Source organism: Hemitrygon akajei, chromosome 16, assembly GCF_048418815.1.
Source record: "Hemitrygon akajei chromosome 16, sHemAka1.3, whole genome shotgun sequence".
Classification (NCBI taxonomy): Eukaryota; Metazoa; Chordata; class Chondrichthyes; order Myliobatiformes; family Dasyatidae; genus Hemitrygon; species Hemitrygon akajei.
Genome location: NC_133139.1, coordinates 24,906,656 through 24,926,969, shown reverse-complemented (window position 1 = coordinate 24,926,969; position 20,314 = coordinate 24,906,656). Strand labels below are relative to the sequence as shown.

The 20,314-nt window shown below is 45.2% G+C and overlaps 1 protein-coding gene across 1 annotated transcript; it reads left to right on the top strand.

The window, feature by feature from the left end:
* The first annotated feature begins 274 nt into the window (after nt 1–274).
* LOC140739841 (gamma-interferon-inducible lysosomal thiol reductase-like) lies at nt 275–19,405 on the top strand. Its single transcript, XM_073068434.1, has 7 exons — nt 275–562; nt 2,816–2,995; nt 3,636–3,710; nt 9,010–9,105; nt 13,053–13,205; nt 16,485–16,553; nt 18,827–19,405. The coding sequence occupies exons 1-7, from the start codon at nt 290–292 to the stop codon at nt 18,899–18,901; spliced, it is 921 nt and encodes a 306-aa protein (XP_072924535.1). The 5' UTR covers nt 275–289; the 3' UTR covers nt 18,902–19,405.
* Nucleotides 19,406–20,314: the final 909 nt, after the last annotated feature.

The window sequence follows — 20,314 nt, the reverse complement described above, 5'->3', positions numbered from 1 at the left end:
GCTTCAATGCACAACCGGGGTTTGCAGAAACCCTGCACAAGGGCAACAACAGAACAGTCCTTCTAGCATTCCAGTGGCTCAAAGCGTGCAGGAGGAGAGAACTTCTTTCCTGTGTATCATTTTCACTGAGGTAATTCTGGTTTTATCAATCTAGCAGCGTTTTTAAATTAAAATGAGAAAAATGAAAAGATTTAGCCATTCGTCACATGGGCTTGCTCACTGGGTCGGATCTTTTCACCTGTGCATCTGCTTGCTTAACTCTGCAAGGGGGAAGTTGAATCTGAGTCAGATGGAAAGTGTACGCTCGGTGAACACTGCGGGGCGAAGGTTTAACACTCCCCTGAAGCCACTCTGTCACGTGAGAGATGGAGGAAGTCTCGCCTTATTAGGGAGGCGCGGCGTGGGGACGTGCCGGTCATTCGCACAGTTGCACAGGATGAGAGTGGAAGCGACCCTGAGCTGCCTCCTGTTACTGGTAGTGGGCGAGGCTGGCGGGGTACCAGCCTGCAATTATCCCCCGGCACTGTGGTGCAGCTCCTACCAGATCGCCAGCGCCTGCCAGGTACGGTTCCAAGCCTTTAACTCCACAACCGGGTTTAGCTAGAATTTATTCTACACAGGTAATCGTGCATGTTCTTTTTTTTTCCAAACCAGTTCTTTCAGCAACAGGTGCTCAAACTTTAATCAGAATGTGGTTATTTTGCTGGGATCTGTACCAGTCCCGATGGATGGTCTCGGCCCGAGACATTGACTGTTTATTCTTTTCCATCGGAACTGTCTGACCTGCTGGGTTCCTCCAGCATTTTGCCACAGTTTCTGTTTTCAGCAGAAGCTCCGGGAGGGGGGTGGGGGGCAGGAGTTAGTAATTGATGAGTTCAGTGGCGGAAACCTCGTTTACTGTACCGAAACCCGCAGGAACTCCAGAAAGTGAGACCAGCCCACTCTGTTACATAGAAACATAGAAAATCTCCAGTACAATACAGGCCCTTCGGCCCACAAAGTTGTGCCGAACGTGCCCCTACCTTAGAAATTACTAGGCTTACCTATAGCCCTCTATTTTACTGAGCTCCATCTAAAAGTCTCCTAAAAGACCCTATCGTATATTAGACAGAATATTCCTCACCTGGTCACGTGTTCCTCACTGGAATCGTATTCTTGGCCCAATTCCCCGTGTCATGTTTTGAAATTCTGCTGTGGAACCTAAAATATGATACCAAGAGAGCATTTCTTTTAATATCTCAGAATAGCAGAAATAAAAGGGACGGCATTATACCGCTGTTCTGATCAAACCCAATCTGCATGACTGTGATTATCCACCCAGGCCTTGGCTGGGGAGATATGTTCTTGAATAGGGTGAAGCAGCCCAAACACCAGGGTGGTTACCGATTGCAATGATTAACACCAGGTCCTGTTGCATGCTTCTGACTCCATCCATGAGTTTAGAAGAGTGAGGGTGACTCTTTGTTATTTATTCCAGCCCTGGACATTATTGGTAAGGTCAGCGTTTGCCGCCTCTCTCTGATCACCACTGGGAAGATGATGCACCCTTTTGTTTGTTTTGGTACGGTAAAGGTATTTCATGATTAAGTAGAACCATCTCCCATGGCTTTATCAGAGCGATTCGGAGTTACTCACACTGCTGTGGATCTTGAGTCACAAATAGGTCAAAGCGGGCCACTTTGGCAGAGCTGCTGTTCTGCACCTTATCTATAGACCAGGTGGGTTTCTGTGACTGGGCAGGAGCTTCGTGGACATCCTTTTTGACGCTGCCATTTTATTTCTAAATCTATTCAATTGGTGGAATCGATTCAAGATTGTTGAATGCGATTTTGCAAAAGAAGTGTAAAAGGAAATGAAATAATTGTATCTCCAGATCCAATGCAGCACAAAAGGGATGCAATAATAAAAAGAACGCAATAAATATAAGTACATGAGATAGCTTATATACACAGATTGATTGTATGTCCATAAAGTGACGCTAGACACAGGAGTGTCCGTACAAAAGGTGACTCCGACAGGAAGTGATAAAGGAGTGGTGCTGGGGGGATGTGGAAGGGTGGGTTGTTGGCTGGAGATGTTGATCAGCTTTACTACTTGGGGAAAGTAACTGTTTTTGAGACTGCTGGTGCTGCCATGGATGCTACGTAGCCTCCTCCCTGATGGGAGTGGGGCAAACAGCCCATGAGCAGGGTGGATGGGATCCTTCATGACGTTACTGACCCATTTCCATGTCTATAGGGGTTTCCAACCTGGGCTCAGTGGACCCCTTCCTTAATGGTGTTGGACCACAGCATAAAAACCTGATGCTGTAAAGATGCCCTTGATGGTGGATGCCCATTGTAGAGTCTTGCTGTCTGCTGTAGTTCAGTTTCCGTACCACGCAGTGACCCAGCACGTTAGGATGCTCTCTACTGTGCAGCTGTAGAATGATGTGAATACTGATCTTCATAGTCCAGCTCTCCTCAGAAAGTAGAGGCGTTGCCAAGCTCTCCTGACTGTGCAGGATGTCTTCTGGGACCCTGAGAGGTGGTGGGAGATGTGCATCCCCAGGAGTCTGAAACTGCTGACAGTTCCCACTGCTGTGTTGCCAACGTGGAGAGGGGTGTGAGTGGAGCGAGTTCTCCTGAAGTCGTTAACCATCTCCTGTTTCTTGCTGACAATCTTGTGGATCATTAGGCCGTTGATCTGGATGGATTTTTTTACGACAGGTACATGGGTACTTGACGGCTTGCATGGATTTGTTGGGCTGAAAGACAGTATCTTCTTTATACTCTGTTTGGGCTCAGTATTTGACCACCACTGCTTTCTGTTCTAGGTGCTGCACCAGTGTTTGGAGTTCAAGCAGCTGGAACCCGCTGAACCCGTCCAGGTCAGCCTGTACTATGAGAGTCTCTGCGGAGCTTGTCGAGGCTTCCTTGTATTGCAGCTTTTCCCCACTTGGGTGATGCTGAACGATGTGATGAACGTCAGTCTCATCCCATATGGAAACGCTATGGTAAGCTTTGGTCTCAGTCGATGGGGAAAGGTGGGCCATGTAGGTCCATGTTCTGTTCCCCAGCAGGTGAGGAGTGAGGCCATTCCATTTCCCTATGGTGACCGAGGCAGTTTGACTCTCCTGTGTGAAGGAAGCAATTCAGCCAAGTTGTCTCAGAGTGCCCTACGTCACAGCCTGTTGTCAACCTACACTTAACCGCTTCTGCATTCCTATTCAAACTACTTCTCTTTCCTTCGGTTCTCTCTGCATTAGAAAATCTCTGAATCTTTGTCTGTGGTGGTCTGTCCGAACAGTGCAAGTTCGGGTACTAGAAAGAACTTTAGATGTTGGGAGAAATCCTGAATTGTAGGATTGGTGGGGCCTCCACGTTTCCCAAAATTGCCCCTTAGTCACCTAGTGCTTCCTTCACTGTGGTACCAGACCCCCGGCTACAGCCACCTCCTTCACTCATTAACACTGAAATCTGTCCTGTGGTGAACCAAGTCCGATAAAACAAGAAATTGACACCAAATCTGGAGGGGTGAGATAAGATTTTGCATCAGCTCTTTACTGAGTGACGCTGGCCTGTTTTCAAACCACTCTGGGTTCTGTTGAAATCTCCCTTGATAACCCTGAAATATTTTCTTTCTGTCTCTTGTAGGAGAAAAATGAAAGTGGGAAGTGGATTTTCACCTGTCAGCATGGCGAGGATGAATGTACCGGAAACTTGATTGAGGTGTGTATTGGATCCAAAAAGGAATAAAGGGCAGGTGAAACTTTCCTCAACATCATGACCTGTGTCCTTTGGCCTTTGCCCTGCTCCCCAAGGCTTCCTGTCAGACTACTTCATCTGTTGCTTCCTATTGATCTGAATTCATCCTCTCTAATTTTCCTCCACCTTTTCTCTTCGTCCATCCCAGATTGTCCCTCTCAGCTCTCTCGAATCCCTTCAGCACGCCTTGGCTGTCAGATCCGCTCCTTGCCATCTGCTTGGGGGGGGGTCCCCTTTGTGCACCCCTGGAGAGGCAGTGGCTACTGAGCAGTGGTAGATCCTGCCTCTTCACTGATACGTCCACCCTGCTGGAGTCTGACTGTACCAACTACACCGTTCTGCCTGGATGCCTAATGGAACTGCAGAGAGCTGTGTACACAGGAAGCAGACTGATTCCACTTCTCACACCCTGGGTAAAGCAGCCAGCATAATAAAAGTCCCCACCCACCCCACACCTTCTCTCTTTTCCTGTCTCCATCGGGCAGAAGATACAAAAGCTTGAAAGCACGTACCACCAGGCTCAAGGACAGCTTCTGACTCACTGTTATCAGACTCTTTTACGATAAGGTTAAGTCTCGGCCTCACAGCCTACCTCGTTCTGATCTTGCACTTTGTTTATCTACACTGCTCTTTTCTGATACCTTTTACATATATTCTGCATAGTTATTGCTTTACCTTATTGCTTTAATTCAGTGCACTGTGTAATGATTTGATATGTATAAACAGAATGCAAGATGAGGTTTTCATTGTATCTTGGTACCTAATACTTTACTTTGTTGTCACCAAACAATTGATACTAGAACGTACAATCATCACAGCGATATTTGATTCCACGCTTTGCGCTCCCTGAAGTACAAATCGAAGTAAATATAATAAAAATTTAAATTATAAATCATAATTAGTGACAATACGTGTGAGAATAAGGAACCAATACCCGCTCATCAGACCCAGCCCACTGAATACAGTCTCTATGGAATCTGCCCTTTATCATTATGATACTCATATCATGGGGCTTAGCAGAAGCCAATCAGAAAGAGTGGTGGAACCTTACCTGAATGTTTCCTTACCCTCTCTGGATCCTGACTTTCTTCAGTTACCAAACATTACGATACTTGTCTCCAAATCCGAACAGTCCACGTTGGCTGCTTCTCTTCCATTTTCTCCTTTAGTCACCCCTTTTTGTATCCAATTTAAAATCCTCCCCCAATTGGAAACAGAAGTGCTTGCTTCATTCTTATCCAATCAGAGCAGCTCCAGCAAAGACCAGGGGTGCTCTGATACTGCTGGGACCGCCAAAGATTCTCCAGCTGCTCCTCAAATACATCTAATAACATGCCATCTCTTTCTTCAGATCTATTTATTTATCACACCTACATCAAAACATACAGAGCAATGTGCCGTTCATGTTAACAACCAATACAACCTAAAGATGTGCTGGGGGCAGCCCGCAAGTGGCGCCATGTATTCCCGTGCCAACGTAGCATGTCCACCATGTTCGGTGTAACAACACAACGAACAACAACAGCAGCAAAACAAGCCCATTCCCACACACACGCACGCACGCACGCACGCACGCACGCACGCACCTTGCTCTAAATTGCCCACTATCCAGTGCAGGAGGGCAAAAACATTCTCTAATTAAACTCTGTGTCTTCCGTTCTCCTTAATAACTCGGTTTGCCACTATCCCTCTCCCGGCAACTGGTTAAACTATTAGCCTATCCATGAATTAGTCTATTCATGGATTTTGTGTCATATTTCTCTCTTTCATTTTCATCACTCTCTTCCACTCATGACCCCTTTCCCCTATCTCACTCTCTCTCTCTCGTCTCCTTGTTCATTCCCTCAGACTCCGCCACGAGTATCGAATCAGGCATATGTCATGTTGTTTTGCAGCAGCAGTACATTGCAATACCTAGTACAGTAATAAAAACTATTAATTTCAATAAGACACATAAAATAAATTAAGTTGTTGGTATAAAAAGAGAAGGAGAAAAAGTACTGAGGAAGTGTTCATTGGTTCATTGACTGTTCAGAAATCTGATAGCGAAGGGGAAGAAGCTGTTCCTGAAACATTAATTGTGTGTCTTTAGGCTCCTGCACCTGCTCACTGATGGTAACAATGAGTAAAGGGCATATCTTGGGTGGTGGAGATCCTTAATGATGGGTACTGCCTTTTTGAGACATCACTTGAAGATGTCCTTCATACTGGGGCGTCTAGTGCCCATGATGGAGCTGGCTGAGACTACAACTTCCTGCAGCTTCTTCCAATCCTGTGCAGTGGCCCCTCCGTACCAGACGGTGATGCTCTGCACATTTTCCAATCCTGTGCAGTGGCCCCTCCGTACCAGACGGTGATGCTCTGCATGGTACATCCCCGTAGAAATTTGCTGATGTCTTTAGTGACAAACCAATTCCCCTCAAACTTCTAATGAAGTATAGCTTCTTCTTTCAACTTTGAAGTTTACTTTGAACTTTGTCATTGCATCGATAAGTTGGGCCCAGGACAGCTCATCAGAGATGTTGACACCCAGGGATTTCGAATTGCTCAGCCTTTCCACTTTTGATCCCTTGATGAGGACTGCTGTGCATTCCCTTGACTTCCCCTTCCTGAAGTCTACAATCAATACGTTGATTTTATTGATGTTAAGTGAAGGGTTGTTATTGTGACACCACTGGATCTGTCTCACTGCTGTATGCCTCCTTGTCACCATCTGAAATTCTGGGAACAATAGTTGTGTCATTGGCAAAGTTATAGATGATGTTTGAGCTGTGCCTATCCACACAGTCGTGGGTGTAGAGAGAGTAGAGCAGAGGGCTAAGCACACATCTGTGAGGTGCGCCAGTGTTGATCGTCAGAGAGCAGAAGTGTTATTTTCAATCTTCACAGACTGTGGTCTCCCAGTGAGGAGGTCAAGGATCAGTTGCAGAGGGAGGTACAGAGGCCCAGAATTTGGAACTTTTTGATTAGAACTGAAAGTATGATTGTGTTGAACGCCGAGCTGTAGTCAATAAACAGCAGCCAGAGGTAGGAATTGCCATTGTTAAGGTGATCCAAGGCCCAGTGGAGAGCCAGTGAGATTGCATCCACTGTAGACATATTGTGGTGATAGGCAAATTGCAGTGGGTCCAGGTCCTTGTTTAGGCAGGAGTTGATTCTAGTCATAACCAAACTCTCAAAACACCTCATCACAGTAGATGTGAGTCCCACTGGGCGACAGTCATTGAGGCAGCTCACTCTGCTCTTCTTGGGCACTGGTATGATTGTCGCCATTTTGAAACAGATGGGAACCTGGAATTGCAGCAGTGAGAGATTGACGATGTCCTTGAACACTCCCACCAGTTGGTTGGCACAGGTGTTCAGAGCCCTACCAGGTACACTATCAGGGCCTGACGCCTTGTGAGGGTTTACCTTCTTGAAAGTTGTTTTGACGTTGGCCTCCGAGACAGATCACAGGGTCACTGGATGCTAGAGCGATTCACACAGGTATAGTTTTATTCTCCCTTTCAAAGCGTGCATTAAAGCCATTGAGCTCATCTGGAAGTGATGCATCACTTCAATTCATGATGCTAGGTTTCGCTTTGTAGGAAGCAATCACTGCCAGGGCTAACGTGCATCTGATTCCGTACCTAACCTCAGTTGAAATTGTCTTTTCACTCCTAAGATGGCCTTCTGCAGCTTGTACCTGGACTTCGTGTATAGTTCTGGAACACTGATCTTGAATGCCACAGATCTAGCCCTCAGCACACTATGAATCTCCTGGTTCATCCACAGCTTTTGGTTTGGGTATGTCCAGTACCATCTTGAAGGCACACACTCATCCACAGAGGTTTTGATGAAGTTGGTGACAACTGTGGCGTACTCATTCAGACTCAAAGATGAATATTGTCCAGTCGACCGATCCAAGGCAGTCCTGTAAGCACTCCTCCACCTTCCTTGACCAAACATTGATTCTCACCACCGGTGGATGCTATGTATCTCACTGCTATCAGGCTGATTTTTTTCTTTAAGCAGCTATTTCCTGTTCACATTGATAAATCACATCTCAGTTTAGGAAAACTGGCCTTTCCCAGTTTAAGACCATCACTACCAGTGTATTTTGGTCCTTTTCCATAACTGCACTAGATGGACTCCTTTTATGACCATTTCCACTACCTGCAGCTTCACTTTGCAAAATTTGAAACTAACCCTCACATAGTGGACCTCTTATGTAACGGCTGAAAGATTGACCTTTCACACTGCTGCTATCCCGTTTAATATTAGGGTGGATAACATCCTGTACAATTAATGTGCTGTTTTTGTACTTCTTTCCTGTGTTACACGGGGGCGACAGAGGAGAACCCAAGGGCAGGACACTGGCACGTCAACTCAGTTGGGGAGGCTGGCGTAGACCTGAACGTAGAGCAGGAAACCAGAGGAACCTTGACAAGGAGACGGGATTCACAGGGACTCTCTAGAAACTAGAGCAGAACTTAGAACTACCGGTTCTAATCGGAACAGGGAACGAAGTATCACACGAGAATTGATCAACGAACTGGCAACCTGTGATACAGTCGCCCTTGTATTTATTTCCCAGTCTCTGATGAAGGCCAGATGTACGGTAGTTGGGTAACTAGCAGCAATTGACTGAAATTGGGGCATAATCAGGGAGAAAGAAGTGTTAAAGGGGAGCGGCCAACCGGAACCATGACATCCTGCGTCATTGCTGTATTCTAGCCAAGTATCTGGGGCCTGTGTGCTCTTCTCCCTACAGCAAGATCCCCACCCCCCCCCCCCCATTTTTATGATAGTCATTTCAATGTTTCAAAGGTTCAATTTAATCTCGGAGAATGTGTACAACCTGAAATTCTTACTCTTCACAGACATCCATGAAACCCAGAAAACTCCGAAGAATGAGTGACAGATTGTTGGTCTTTGCAGCATCTGTCTGTTAACACAATGACTGTGAAAGGCATCACTTTATTATCAGACTGTTTTGGGGATATTCAACATGAGATTCTGCAGCTGCTGGAAATCTTGGGCAGCACACACTAAGTTCTGGAGGAACTGAGCAAGTCGGGCAGCATCTATGGAGGGGAATAAACAGCTGATGTTTCAGTCCAATGAAAGGACTTGGGAGGAGAAGTTGTCTGGTTATTCCCTTCCATAGATACTGCCGAGTTCAGTGCTATTCTTCAGATGGCCATCCGGCTGCTGCAGGTACATGTAGCTGTGTCATTATTGTATGCAGTTTTTCAGTTTTTCTGTGTTTTTAAATTTTCAGGCTTGCTTGATGTACACCCTCAAGGACACTGAACGATACTTCCCCATCATTTTCTGCATGGAATCGGCACCCAATGTGCTTTCAGCTGCTCCACTGGTGAGTGCTCAGTTACCTACTGGTCAGGCATGGGCATTCCCACTCCCCACCTACCCTCCCAAACTAAGCCCATCTATGTCTCCCATGTACATCTCCATCCATGTAAAGGTCGGATGTTTAATATTTTTACAACAAGATAGGTGATTGCTGACAAAAGAAGTCGAGTTACTCAAAGGGTTTGGACTTTTAAGAAACTTTTAGATCAGCACATGGATGATCTAAAACTGGAGGGCACTGTAGGAAAAAAGGGTTAGATTGAACTTAGAGTAGATTAAAAGGTTGGCACAATATTGTGGGCTGAAGGGCCAGTACTGAGTTGTAATATTCTATTCTCAGTGGCCACTTTGTTAGGTACACCTGCTCGTTAATGCAATTATCTAATCAGCCAATCACGTGGCAGCAATCCCATGCATAAAAGCATGCAGACATGGTCCTGTGGTTCAGTTGTTGTTCAGACCAAACATCAGAATGGAGAAGAATTTGTGATCTAAGTCACGTTGATAGAATGATTATTGGTGCCAGGTGGGTGGTTTGAGTATCTCAGAAACTGCTGATCTCCCAGGATTTTCACCCACAAGTCTCTAGAGTTCACAGAGAATGCTGCAAAAAATTTTAAAAATCCAGTCAGCGGCAGTACTGTGGGTGAAAACGGCTTGTTAATGAGAGAGGTCAGAGGAGAATGATCAGACTGCTTCAAGCTGACAGGAAGGAGACAGTGACTCAAATAACCATGAGTTACAACTGCGGTGTGTAGAAGAGCTTCTGTGAATGCACAACACGTCAGACCTTGAGGTGGAATGGCTACAGAGGCAGAAGACCATGAACAAACACTCAGTGGCCACTTTAGGAACCTCCTGTACCAAATAATAAAGTGGCCACTGACTGTATGTTCTACGCTTAACCAATTAATTTAAAATGTTAAAGAAAGAAGCAGGAATAAGTTATTCAGCCCCTCAACTGTGTCCTGCCCTGAAAGGTATTTTCTCCAGTGTCATTTTTTCTGCACTTTTCCCGTACCCCTTTATTCCTCATGATGTTTAAAATCCTGCCCATCTCTGTCTTGTATATGCACAGTGACTGAACCTGCACAACCTCCTTAAGTGATGAATTTGCAGAGTCTCTACCCTCTAGGAGAGAACTTATTTTCATCTCAGAACTGAGTGATTGATCCTTTCTTTTGAGACAGTGCTCCCTGGTTCTCAACAAACCAAGCAGAGGAAACGCATTACCTGCAGAGTTTCAGCCCAGTCAGCATCTTCTTTTTCTCTCGAAGGACACTGTTGTAAGCTTTTGCAGCTTTATAGAATTTGAGTTAGGCCGTATCTGGAGTATTACTTTCATTGCTGGTTGCCCCGTTACCGGAAGGGTGCCGAGGATGCCAAAGCGGTTCTGCGAGATGCGGCCGGGATTAGATGGCAAATGCTTTAAGAAGAGATTGAACAAACTTGAGTTGTTTTCTCTGTAGTGGCGGAGGCTGAGGGGGGATCTGATCAGGGTTTATAAGATTATGAGAGGCATAAATAGATTAGACAGCCAGTATCTTTTCCTCAGGATTGAAATATCTAATAGCAAAATGTAGGTAATTAGGGTAAGAGGGTGTAAATTTGAAAGAGGTAGGCAGGGCAAATTTATCATGCCTCACTACAGGAAGGATGTGGAAACTATAGAAAGGGTGCAGAGGAGATTTACAAGGATGTCGCCTGGATTGGGGAGCATGCCTTATGAGAATAGGTTGAGTGAACTCGGCCTTTTCTCCTTGGAGCGACGGAGGATTGGAGGTGACCTGATAGAGGTGTATAAGATGATGAGAGGCATTGATCATGTGGATAGTCAGAGGCTTTTTCCCAGGGCTGAAATGGTTGCCACAAGAGGACACAGGTTTAAGGTGCTGGGGAGTAGGTACAGAGGAGATGTTAGGGGTAAGTTTTTACTTAGAGTGGTGAGCATGTGGAATGGGCTGCCGGCAACGGTGGTGGAGGCAGATTCGATAGGGTCTTTAAAGAGACTTTTGGATAGGTACATGGAGCTTAGTAAAATAGAGGGTTATAGGTAACCCTAGTAATTTCTACGGTAGGGACATGTTCAGCACAACTTTGTGGGCCGAAAGGCCTGTATTGTGCTGTAGGTTTTCTATGTTTCTATTGCTCAGACTATGGTGGGTTCTTGGAGTGCGTTGCCTGGGGTGGTGGTGGAGGCAAATACAAAGGAGGCATTCAGAAGATCCTCAGGCACATGAATGTGCAGGAAATGAAAGGATATGATCATTATGTAGTTTAGTTGGACATTTGTTTACTAGTTTGGTTGGTTCAGTACATCATTGTGGAGTGAATGGCCTACTCCGGGGCTGTATTGTTCTATGATCTAAGGCAAGCCCACCATTAGGAATCAGTTCAGCAGCAGACCAGGCTTGAACTGATGCTAGTACCCGAGACTGAAGGATTCAAAAACAAGGAGGAGGTTTCTCAGATAAAGGCCTAGGCTTGGGCAAGGTGGTGCTGAAAAAGGAGGCTGATGGTTTGGAAGGGAGGGCAAATGTCTGAAATACTTGGAAAGACTGCTTCATGTGGTTTAAACAGAAAATGTGGAGCGTCAGAAGTTAAAATCGCTCTTTGCCCACACCTTAACCAAGCAAAGCCAACTATCAATGACCCCTCAGGAGAACTATGTAATGAACTGCTTACCCAGCACATAGCAAGTCCACGAAATGAGGCATAGTTCCAAATCTTCGAGAGTGAAGCTATTGACAATGGATGGGTTGTGGGCACGGTGGCCAGGAGTTGGGGGAAGACTGGACAAAACCGGAGGTCAGATGAGACCCTGTATCCTGAGCGCTGCTCCATAAGGATTTCCCCACTTTGACTCTCGTTACCTGGACCCTGGTTGTGCAGGAGACTTAGTTAGGTAGCTGACCCTCACTTTAGAATCAAAGCACAGAAGCGGAATTAAGTGATTGCAAGTTAGCGTTGCTGTGACAAGAGGTAGGATCCCATCAACAGCTTGCAGATGTAAGGCAAGTGCAAAACCAACCTGGAGTTGCACAGTGTTACATACAGCGGAATAGTTTGGTTGACCGCACTGCAGAGAACCTCAGGGAGTGTTCCGAGTACAAGGCTGTGGGTTGCTACCGTGCCAAAGCTGGAATGCGGGTTGGGGGGCGTGGTTTAGAAGAGGTGGCTAGGAGATAGTTTTCATTGCTGAGGGTGGAACTTTAGAACAGAGATGCAGAGCAATTTCTTTAGTCAGAGAATTTAGTCAGGAATTCTTTAGTCAGTAAATCTGTGGAATTCATTGCCGCAGATGGCTGTGGAAGCCAAGTTATTGGGTATATTTAAAGCAGAGGTTGATAGGTTCTTGAATAGTAAAGGTATCAAAGGTTATGGGGAAAAGGCAGGAGGATGGGGTTGAGAGGGAAAATACATCAGCCATGACAGAATGGATTCAATGGGCTGAATGGCCTGATTCTGCTCCTATGTCTTATGGTCTTAATGTCTTACTGTAGCCTGGGCTACAAAGCAGTGGGCTCAGTGGGACTGGGGGTTAGGCGTTCAGCAATCTGAGTCTGGGGCATTTTCTGACACACTCCCACTTCCTGTTTTACAGAAGTGTTTTTGTGTCTGCAGTTCCCCTTTTTTGCACAAAACATCTGTGCTGTGGTCTGCCAGAGTGCCGAATGTCACTTTTGAATTGAATACTCTCGGCAGCAGTGGTCCCACAAGTGCAACACAGTTCCTGAACCAGCTGGCAGAGAGCCGGCTCTTGAGTCTGAACAGGGGGACTTCTCCTTTCCCCGTGCCATCACAGACTCGGGGCCCAACTACTAACCCATGGGTCCCTCTAAGAAATAACGTGTCCTGTGCAAGAGCGAAGTTCTCACACCCTGTGACAGGAGCAGTGATTCTCTTAAAGTTCGCTTTTGAAGTTACAGTTTCATTCTGTCATCTCTGCAGTGCCTAAAAGTTTACGAGCCCAATGTCACCTGGAGCGTTATCGAAGATTGTGTGAAAGGCGACTTGGGAAACAAGCTGATGCACGAGAATGCAGAACGAACTTCTGCGCTGAGGCCACCTCACAACTATGTTCCCTGGATCCTGGTCAACGGGGTAAGCTGCCAAGCTTCCATTGCTGTTACCGTCGTATCCCAGCGAGAGCAGACGCTGCACGTCTGAAACCGAACTGAGAATGGTGAAGATGCTGCTCGGGTTGGGCAGAATCTGTAGAGAGAGTAACAGAGTTGAATTTTAAGATTGATTACCTTACATCAGAATGTTTTGAGGTTTTGTTCTCCACTGTTCTTTAAACTGTTGAACAATACCAATATTTTCTCTTCTTTAAAGAAGCATACTTAGGTAAAAACAGCAACTGGAGATCTTACTAGGGATCACATGGGATATACAGCACAGAAGTAGTTTGTGCATGTGTTCCTGCTCCATTCACAGGTTCATTTATTATCAAAGTATGTATGCAGTATACAACTCTGAGATTTGTCTTCCCCAGATAGCCATGAGACAAAGAAAACCATGGAATTCAGTCAAAGACAGACGTCCACTCCCACCCCTGCACAAAACATCCAATTCTCACAAACGGCAACACGATTATCAACTCTTCACTCCACGTAAAAAAACAAATTGTGTCAAATGGCAATAGGAACATCAATCCCCAAACCTCCAAACCCCCTCCCTCACATTAAAAAACTAACAGATTGTGCCAAACGCCAAGGGTATCAAACTCCACACCACCAAACCCCCTCCCTCGCACAAAAAAGACTAACAGATCGCACCCAATGCAACAAGGGCGTCAAACCGCCAAACCCCTCCCTCGCACAAAAAAACCCAACAGATCGCACCCAATGCAACAAGGGCGTCAAACCGCCAAACCCCTCCCTCGCACAAAAAAACCCAACAGATCGCACCCAATGCAACAAGGGCGTCAAACTCCAAACCCCCTCCCTCGCACAAAAAAACCAACAGATCGCACCCAATGCAACAAGGGCGTCAACCTCCAAACCCCCTCCCTCGCACAAAAAAACCAACAGATCGCACCCAATGCAACAAGGGCGTCAAACTCCAAACCCCCTCCCTCGCACAAAAAAAACCAACAGATCGCACCCAATGCAACAAGGGCGTCAAACTCCAAACACCCTCCCTCGCACAAAAAAACCAACAGATCGCACCCAATGCAACAAGGGCGTCAACCTCCAAACCCCCTCCCTCGCACAAAAAAACCAACAGATCGCACCCAATGCAACAAGGGCGTCAAACCGCCAAACCCCTCCCTCGCACAAAAAAAACTAACAGATCGCACCCAATGCAACAAGGGCGTCAAACTCCAAACCCCTCCCTCGCACAAAAAAAACTAACAGATTGCACCCAATGCAACAAGGGCGTCAAACTCCAAACACCCTCCCTCGCACAAAAAAAACTAACAGATTGCACCCAATGCAACAAGGGCGTCAAACTCCAAACCCCCTCCCTCGCACAAAAAAACTAACAGATCGCACCCAATGCAACAAGGGCGTCAAACCGCCAAACCCTCTTCCTCACACAAAAAGCCAATAGATTGTGCCCAATAGCAACAAGAACATCAAACCCCAAACCCCTCCCTCACTCAAAAAAACTTACAAATCGCACCAAACAGCAACAAGAAAGGATGGACAAAAGCCAGAATGCCAAAAAAAACATAGAACTGAAAGAGAGTTAGATTGAACGACAGTCTACAGTCTAATCCATAAATTGCAGAGCTTTGGTAACATCCTCCAACAGCATCGAGCGAGAGAGCCTCTTACTTTTCTTCGTCTAAGCCTCTATTCCCTTCTCTCACCCATTCTTGCCCAATCCCTTAAAAACATCTGAATATTAACTTCAACCATTCTCTGTTGTGGCAAGTTCCACATTCTGGTAAAAAAGTTTCATCTGAATTTCCTACTGGATTTTTTAGTGCCCATCTTGTACTAACGCCCCTTCCTGTCAAACGTAGACGTTCTCTCACATCCACTTTGTTAAAGTTTCTTTTTGTATTAAAGGCCTCTATCAGCTCCGCACTGAAGCACATTTTCCCTAGACTGGCAACTGAGGGAAATGGTTCCAGTCTCACACAGCTCAACACACTTTGGCAGTTTCACCAGATCTAACATACTCTACTGGAACCTTAAAATATTCAATTTTGCTAAATTGCATAATGCAGATATTTAAGAATATAGTCCTAAGCTGTCTCCTGTACAGTGCTTGGCATTATTCATGATCAACTTCCATCTAGCTCTTTGTTCTCCAAGAAACAAAGTCCATTACCTTGATTATTTTGCTTGCTTTCAGCTTCGATTAGCAGTCAAGTCGGTTGTTGAATGGGTGGTGTTTAAATGTAATACTCAACGTGGTTGCCAGCAATCAATATACAGTAGTTTTATTACTTTGCTGTTTGTAGTTCATTAGTTAACAAAATAGCAATCATTATTATTATTTACCCATTCTCTAATAGAAGAGCATTGGATGAAGCTTGGGAAGTATAGGGCCATGTCTGTGAATATGCCCATTCTCACTAATTTATATTGGTGCACATTTGGCCATTGGCTCTCCCCCCGCTGTTTGATTAGGAATTACAAAAAGGTGGAATTGAAATTTCAGAACATTGCATGTGTCCGGGGGGTGGGAGGTGGTGATCTGTCAAGGTGTTGTCAATCAAGTTACTTGCGGGATTGCTTCAGGTTAAGTTGCACAGCAAAACTTACCCACGTAATGAAAACTTGTTGCGTTAGTAGTTTTATATATGGGTGACGGAGTGGAGATACGTCTCTACCAAAGGAGGTGTAGGTTCTCCATCCCGCTGCTAGCCTGTAGGTCACCCTTGGGCAAGGTGTAGCCCCCCCATCACCCCTCCCTGATTAGGGTCATGTGAAGCCAAGGGAGGTGGATGGATGTATGACCAGCTAGTGTATCTCACGAGTCCTGGTTATGCAACCACTGTTGTCAAACAGTCTCTGAAGAGTATTGATAATGGCTGGGGTCACCCGTCTTGTAAAGCCACTGCCCAGGAGAAGGCGATGGCAAACCACTTCTCTAGAAAAATTTGCCGAGAACATCATGGTCGTGGAAAGACCATGATCACCTACGCCATATGATAGGGCATGTAATGATGATAAAGATAGAATTGTCTCAGACCTGGCATTGGTTCAGTGTCTGGGCACACATGGGCATGATTTTGCTTGTGCAGTCTCCAGGTACAGCATTGTCGCGGACTTTTCAGAACCGGATTAATCGCTGAGATTATATAAAGTGTAAATTTCAGATTTTGCCCTTAATTCTTTTTGTTGAGGTCCAGTAGATTAGGAAAGTAATTTCCTGTCGGAAGCTTGATCTGACTGGGGTAAATCTCGATTCCTTTCACAGAAACACACCGATAAGTTGGAGCTCCAGGCTGTAAATTCTCTGTTTAACCTGGTGTGTAACACTTACAAGGTGAGTGGCTGAACTATTGTTATTATATCTCAATCACTGTGCCAAGAAGTTCAAGTTTATTGTCATTCAGTATACACATGTATACAACTAAACGAAACATTGTTATTCCGGGGCCAAGGTACAAAATACAATACATATAGTCATGCACAGCATAACACAGCACATGCAGTTAGAAATCTGCTTCTTCACTGTAGTTACCCACTTCCTCCAAAAAAAACTGCTGAGCCCTTTTGCCGTGACTCCATTTTATACCGTTGGCACTCTAATTGTTTTTCCTAGTGGTATTCAACATGGAGGAAACCTGAGAGAAGGCTGTAGGTGGCCACCTGGTGTGACCTGATGCTATTTGACTTCCTGGGGTCTGGAATGAATGCTGTGACCAATCTCTTCTGCCCATGTGCAAGTGTGTGTATGTGGCTTCAGGACGTGCACATTCCTGGCAATACCAGCATTTGTTGTCCATGTGACCATGTGCTCCCCAGATGAAGAAAATAGTCAGGAGTCAAACCTTGTTGGTTTCTCTGGTCACATGTGGGCCAAACTGGGTAAAGATGGTAGGTGACCATCCTTAAGTCAAGTCAAATTTATTGTCATTTAAAGTAGACATGTATACCATCAAACGAGACAAAGTTTCAAACCGGGGTATAAAGCACAGTAGTACACATATAACGCACAATAACTCATGAAAGTATGATAAAATCTACAGATGGATTAGATATAAATAAACAAAGTAAAGGCACAGAAAGGATTGACTGGTGACACTTCGGATGCGATGCGGCAGGGCATTCAGAGGACTAATGGCCTGGGGAAAGGATGTTTCTCACCCTGACCGTTCTTATTTTTATGCATCGGAGTCTCCTGCCTGATGGTAGAAAGTCAAAGAGGGTGCTGGATGGATGGGTGGGATCCTCAATAATACAGGTGTCCCCCCCCTTTACAAAGGTAGAGCATTCCTACGAATCCATTCTCAAGCCAAAATGGCGTAAAGCGAAGAACCATTAATTTATATGGGAAATTTTTTTTGAAAAGTGAAAATCCTCTTTGTAATGCAAAAACGGGTTACTAATGTAGGTCCTTTGTAAAAGCGAAGTGAACATTCGTAAAGCGGGGGACACCTGTACTAAGAGCCCTGCATATGCAGCACACCTGGAGTCCCCAATGCATGGTAGGGAGACCCCTATGATCCTCTAGGTTGTTCCCACAGTCCTTCATGGGACCTTCCAGTCCGATGCTCGGCTGCTCCCATACCACATGGAGTTGCAACTTGTCAGGATGCTCTCAATGATGCTCCTATAAAACTCACCTAAGATGGGGATGGGGGGAGCCTCGCTTGCCTCAATCTCCTGAGGAAGAGGAGGCGCTGCTGTGCCTCCTTGTTCAGGGAGGTGGTATTAAGGGACAAGGTGAGGTCCTCTGTGATATGAACTTAACTCTCTCTATGGAGGAGCTATGTATTCACAGAGGAGATGGTTCATCTGCAGCTTCCTGAAGTCCACAATGATATCCTTGGTCTTCCCCAGGTACAGACTTAGCTGTTCTTCTCACACCAATCTGCCCACCACTCCACTTCCTCTCTGTACTCTGTCGCATCATCATATAAAAGGCATATAACTTCCTTTAAATAACCCTGTGGTCTCATGGTCATTGTTCCAGATTGATTGATTGATTTTCATCTCTTGAATTTAAATTCTTATTTGCTGTACTCTGAGACTCAGACTTGCATCACCCACACTTGTCTGACGTAACCACAAGGCTACGTATTTCTGAAATGTCTCTATCTGCCGGATAGGGCCTAGACAAGGGTGATAGTGGGGCAAACAGGGTTATTGGTAACTTGGATTTCATAACTAATCTTCCAGTTTCCCCACAAATGCTTAGGTATTCAAGAAGATAGGATTGTCTTGGCCGGGGTACTTTGTTATTTCCACAGACATATGTTGCAATATTCATTGTTTTCTGGCAACAGTACAGTGTAATAAATAATATGTGCTATAAATTGCAATAAGAAATGTGTGTATATATAAGAATTAAATAAGTAATACAAAAGCAAAAACAGTGAGGTTGAGGCAGTACTGACTTGGGTATCACTGACCTTGAATAAATTCCCATTTAGGAAGTGGTTTCGCTGTGGGTGAGCCAATGCCCCAGCTTTTGCTGGTGAACCTAAAGCAGATTATGACTTAACAAGTTTCCAAGGAGTTGGTTATGCTCTGCTAATGACCTCAGTACTGCAGTGATGTTCTAGCTTACTGACAAACCTTTTTGCCCCGCAGGGGAAGAAACCAGTGGCTTGCGAATTAGCCGAAGGAAGGGGTTCATTCCCACAGTGCATGGCTCCACTAAAGTGAGCGGCGCCACCCCGCGTTAGTTTAATGTGTGTGAGAAAGGAGGTGCATTTTGTGCAGGGGTGATTGAAAGCTTCGTGTTCATCTGAGACTACTACTACTAACCAGCAAAGCTGCGGCTGCTATCTGAGTTCGCTGAGCCGCGGGCCAGCGGAGACCAGAAACTGATTTCTACTAATCTTTGCATTTTTTTAATACCCCGAACCGAATCAGCGGATAAAGTTTTTGGTAATCATTCCAGAATAAAAGGAGAGAAAAACTTATCATTTCTTTGAAAGTCAAAACACAAATTCATATAAAGAGATTTTCGTCTTGGCCCGAAACGTCGACATTGCTTCTCCCTATAGATGCTGCCTGGCCTGCTGAGTTCCACCAGCATTTTGTGTGTGTTGTTTAAAGGAAGATTTTTAAGGCTTTAATGCAATATCTCTTTTATTAAACAGGAAAAGTGTTCAGTGGAATTCATCACACTATTGAAATGAAAATAAATGGAATTATTTTAACAAATATATTTTTTAATGTATTTATTCCTGAACCTGTCCATGGTATCAGTCAATCCTCTTCAGCATTCGCCCTTCAGAAGATGTTGGTGAACCACACTTACTCCGAAGCTACTTAACTCGCTCCAGCTATGTCAGGATATATGAGGCCACATTTCTGTGCAGGACTTGCCTGCTTTTATCATTTTTATAAAGAATCATGATTTTTTTTGAGATTTGGAGATTATTGGTAAGGACAGCACTGTTCATCCATGATGTTTCCCCTTCAGGCTGGGTGAGAGGTCATCATAGGTTAAAGGTGAAAGGTGAAATATTTAAAAGGAATCTTAGGACAATCTTCTTCACTCAGATGGTGGTGCGAGTGTGTTCTGAACTGCCAGTGGAAGTGGTGGATGCAGGTTCAATAAAGAGAAGTTTGGATAGGTACATGAATGAGGGGGGTATGGGATGACATGGTCCAGGTGGAACTCGGCAGAAAAGCAGGCACATTACTTGTGACAAGACATCACTAAACTGCGTAGGTTGACTCTGTGGTTAAGAAGGCATATGGTGCATTGGTCCTCATCAATCATGGGATTAAGTTTAGGAGCCGAGAGGTGATGTTGTAGCTATATCGGACCCTGGTCAGACCCCACTTGGAGTACTGTGCTCAATTCTGGTTGCCTCACTACAGGAAGGATGTGGGAAATATAGAAAGGGTGCAGAGGAGACTTACAAGGATGTTGCCTGGGTTGGGGAGCATGCCTTATGAGAATAAGTTGAGAGGTCTCATTCTTCTTGGAGCGACAGAGGATGAGAGGTGACCTGATAGAGGTGTATAAGATGATGAGAGACATTGATCATGTGGATAGTCAGAGGCTTTTTCCCAGGGCTGAAATAGCTAGCATGAGAGGGCAGTTTTAAGGTGCTTGGAAGT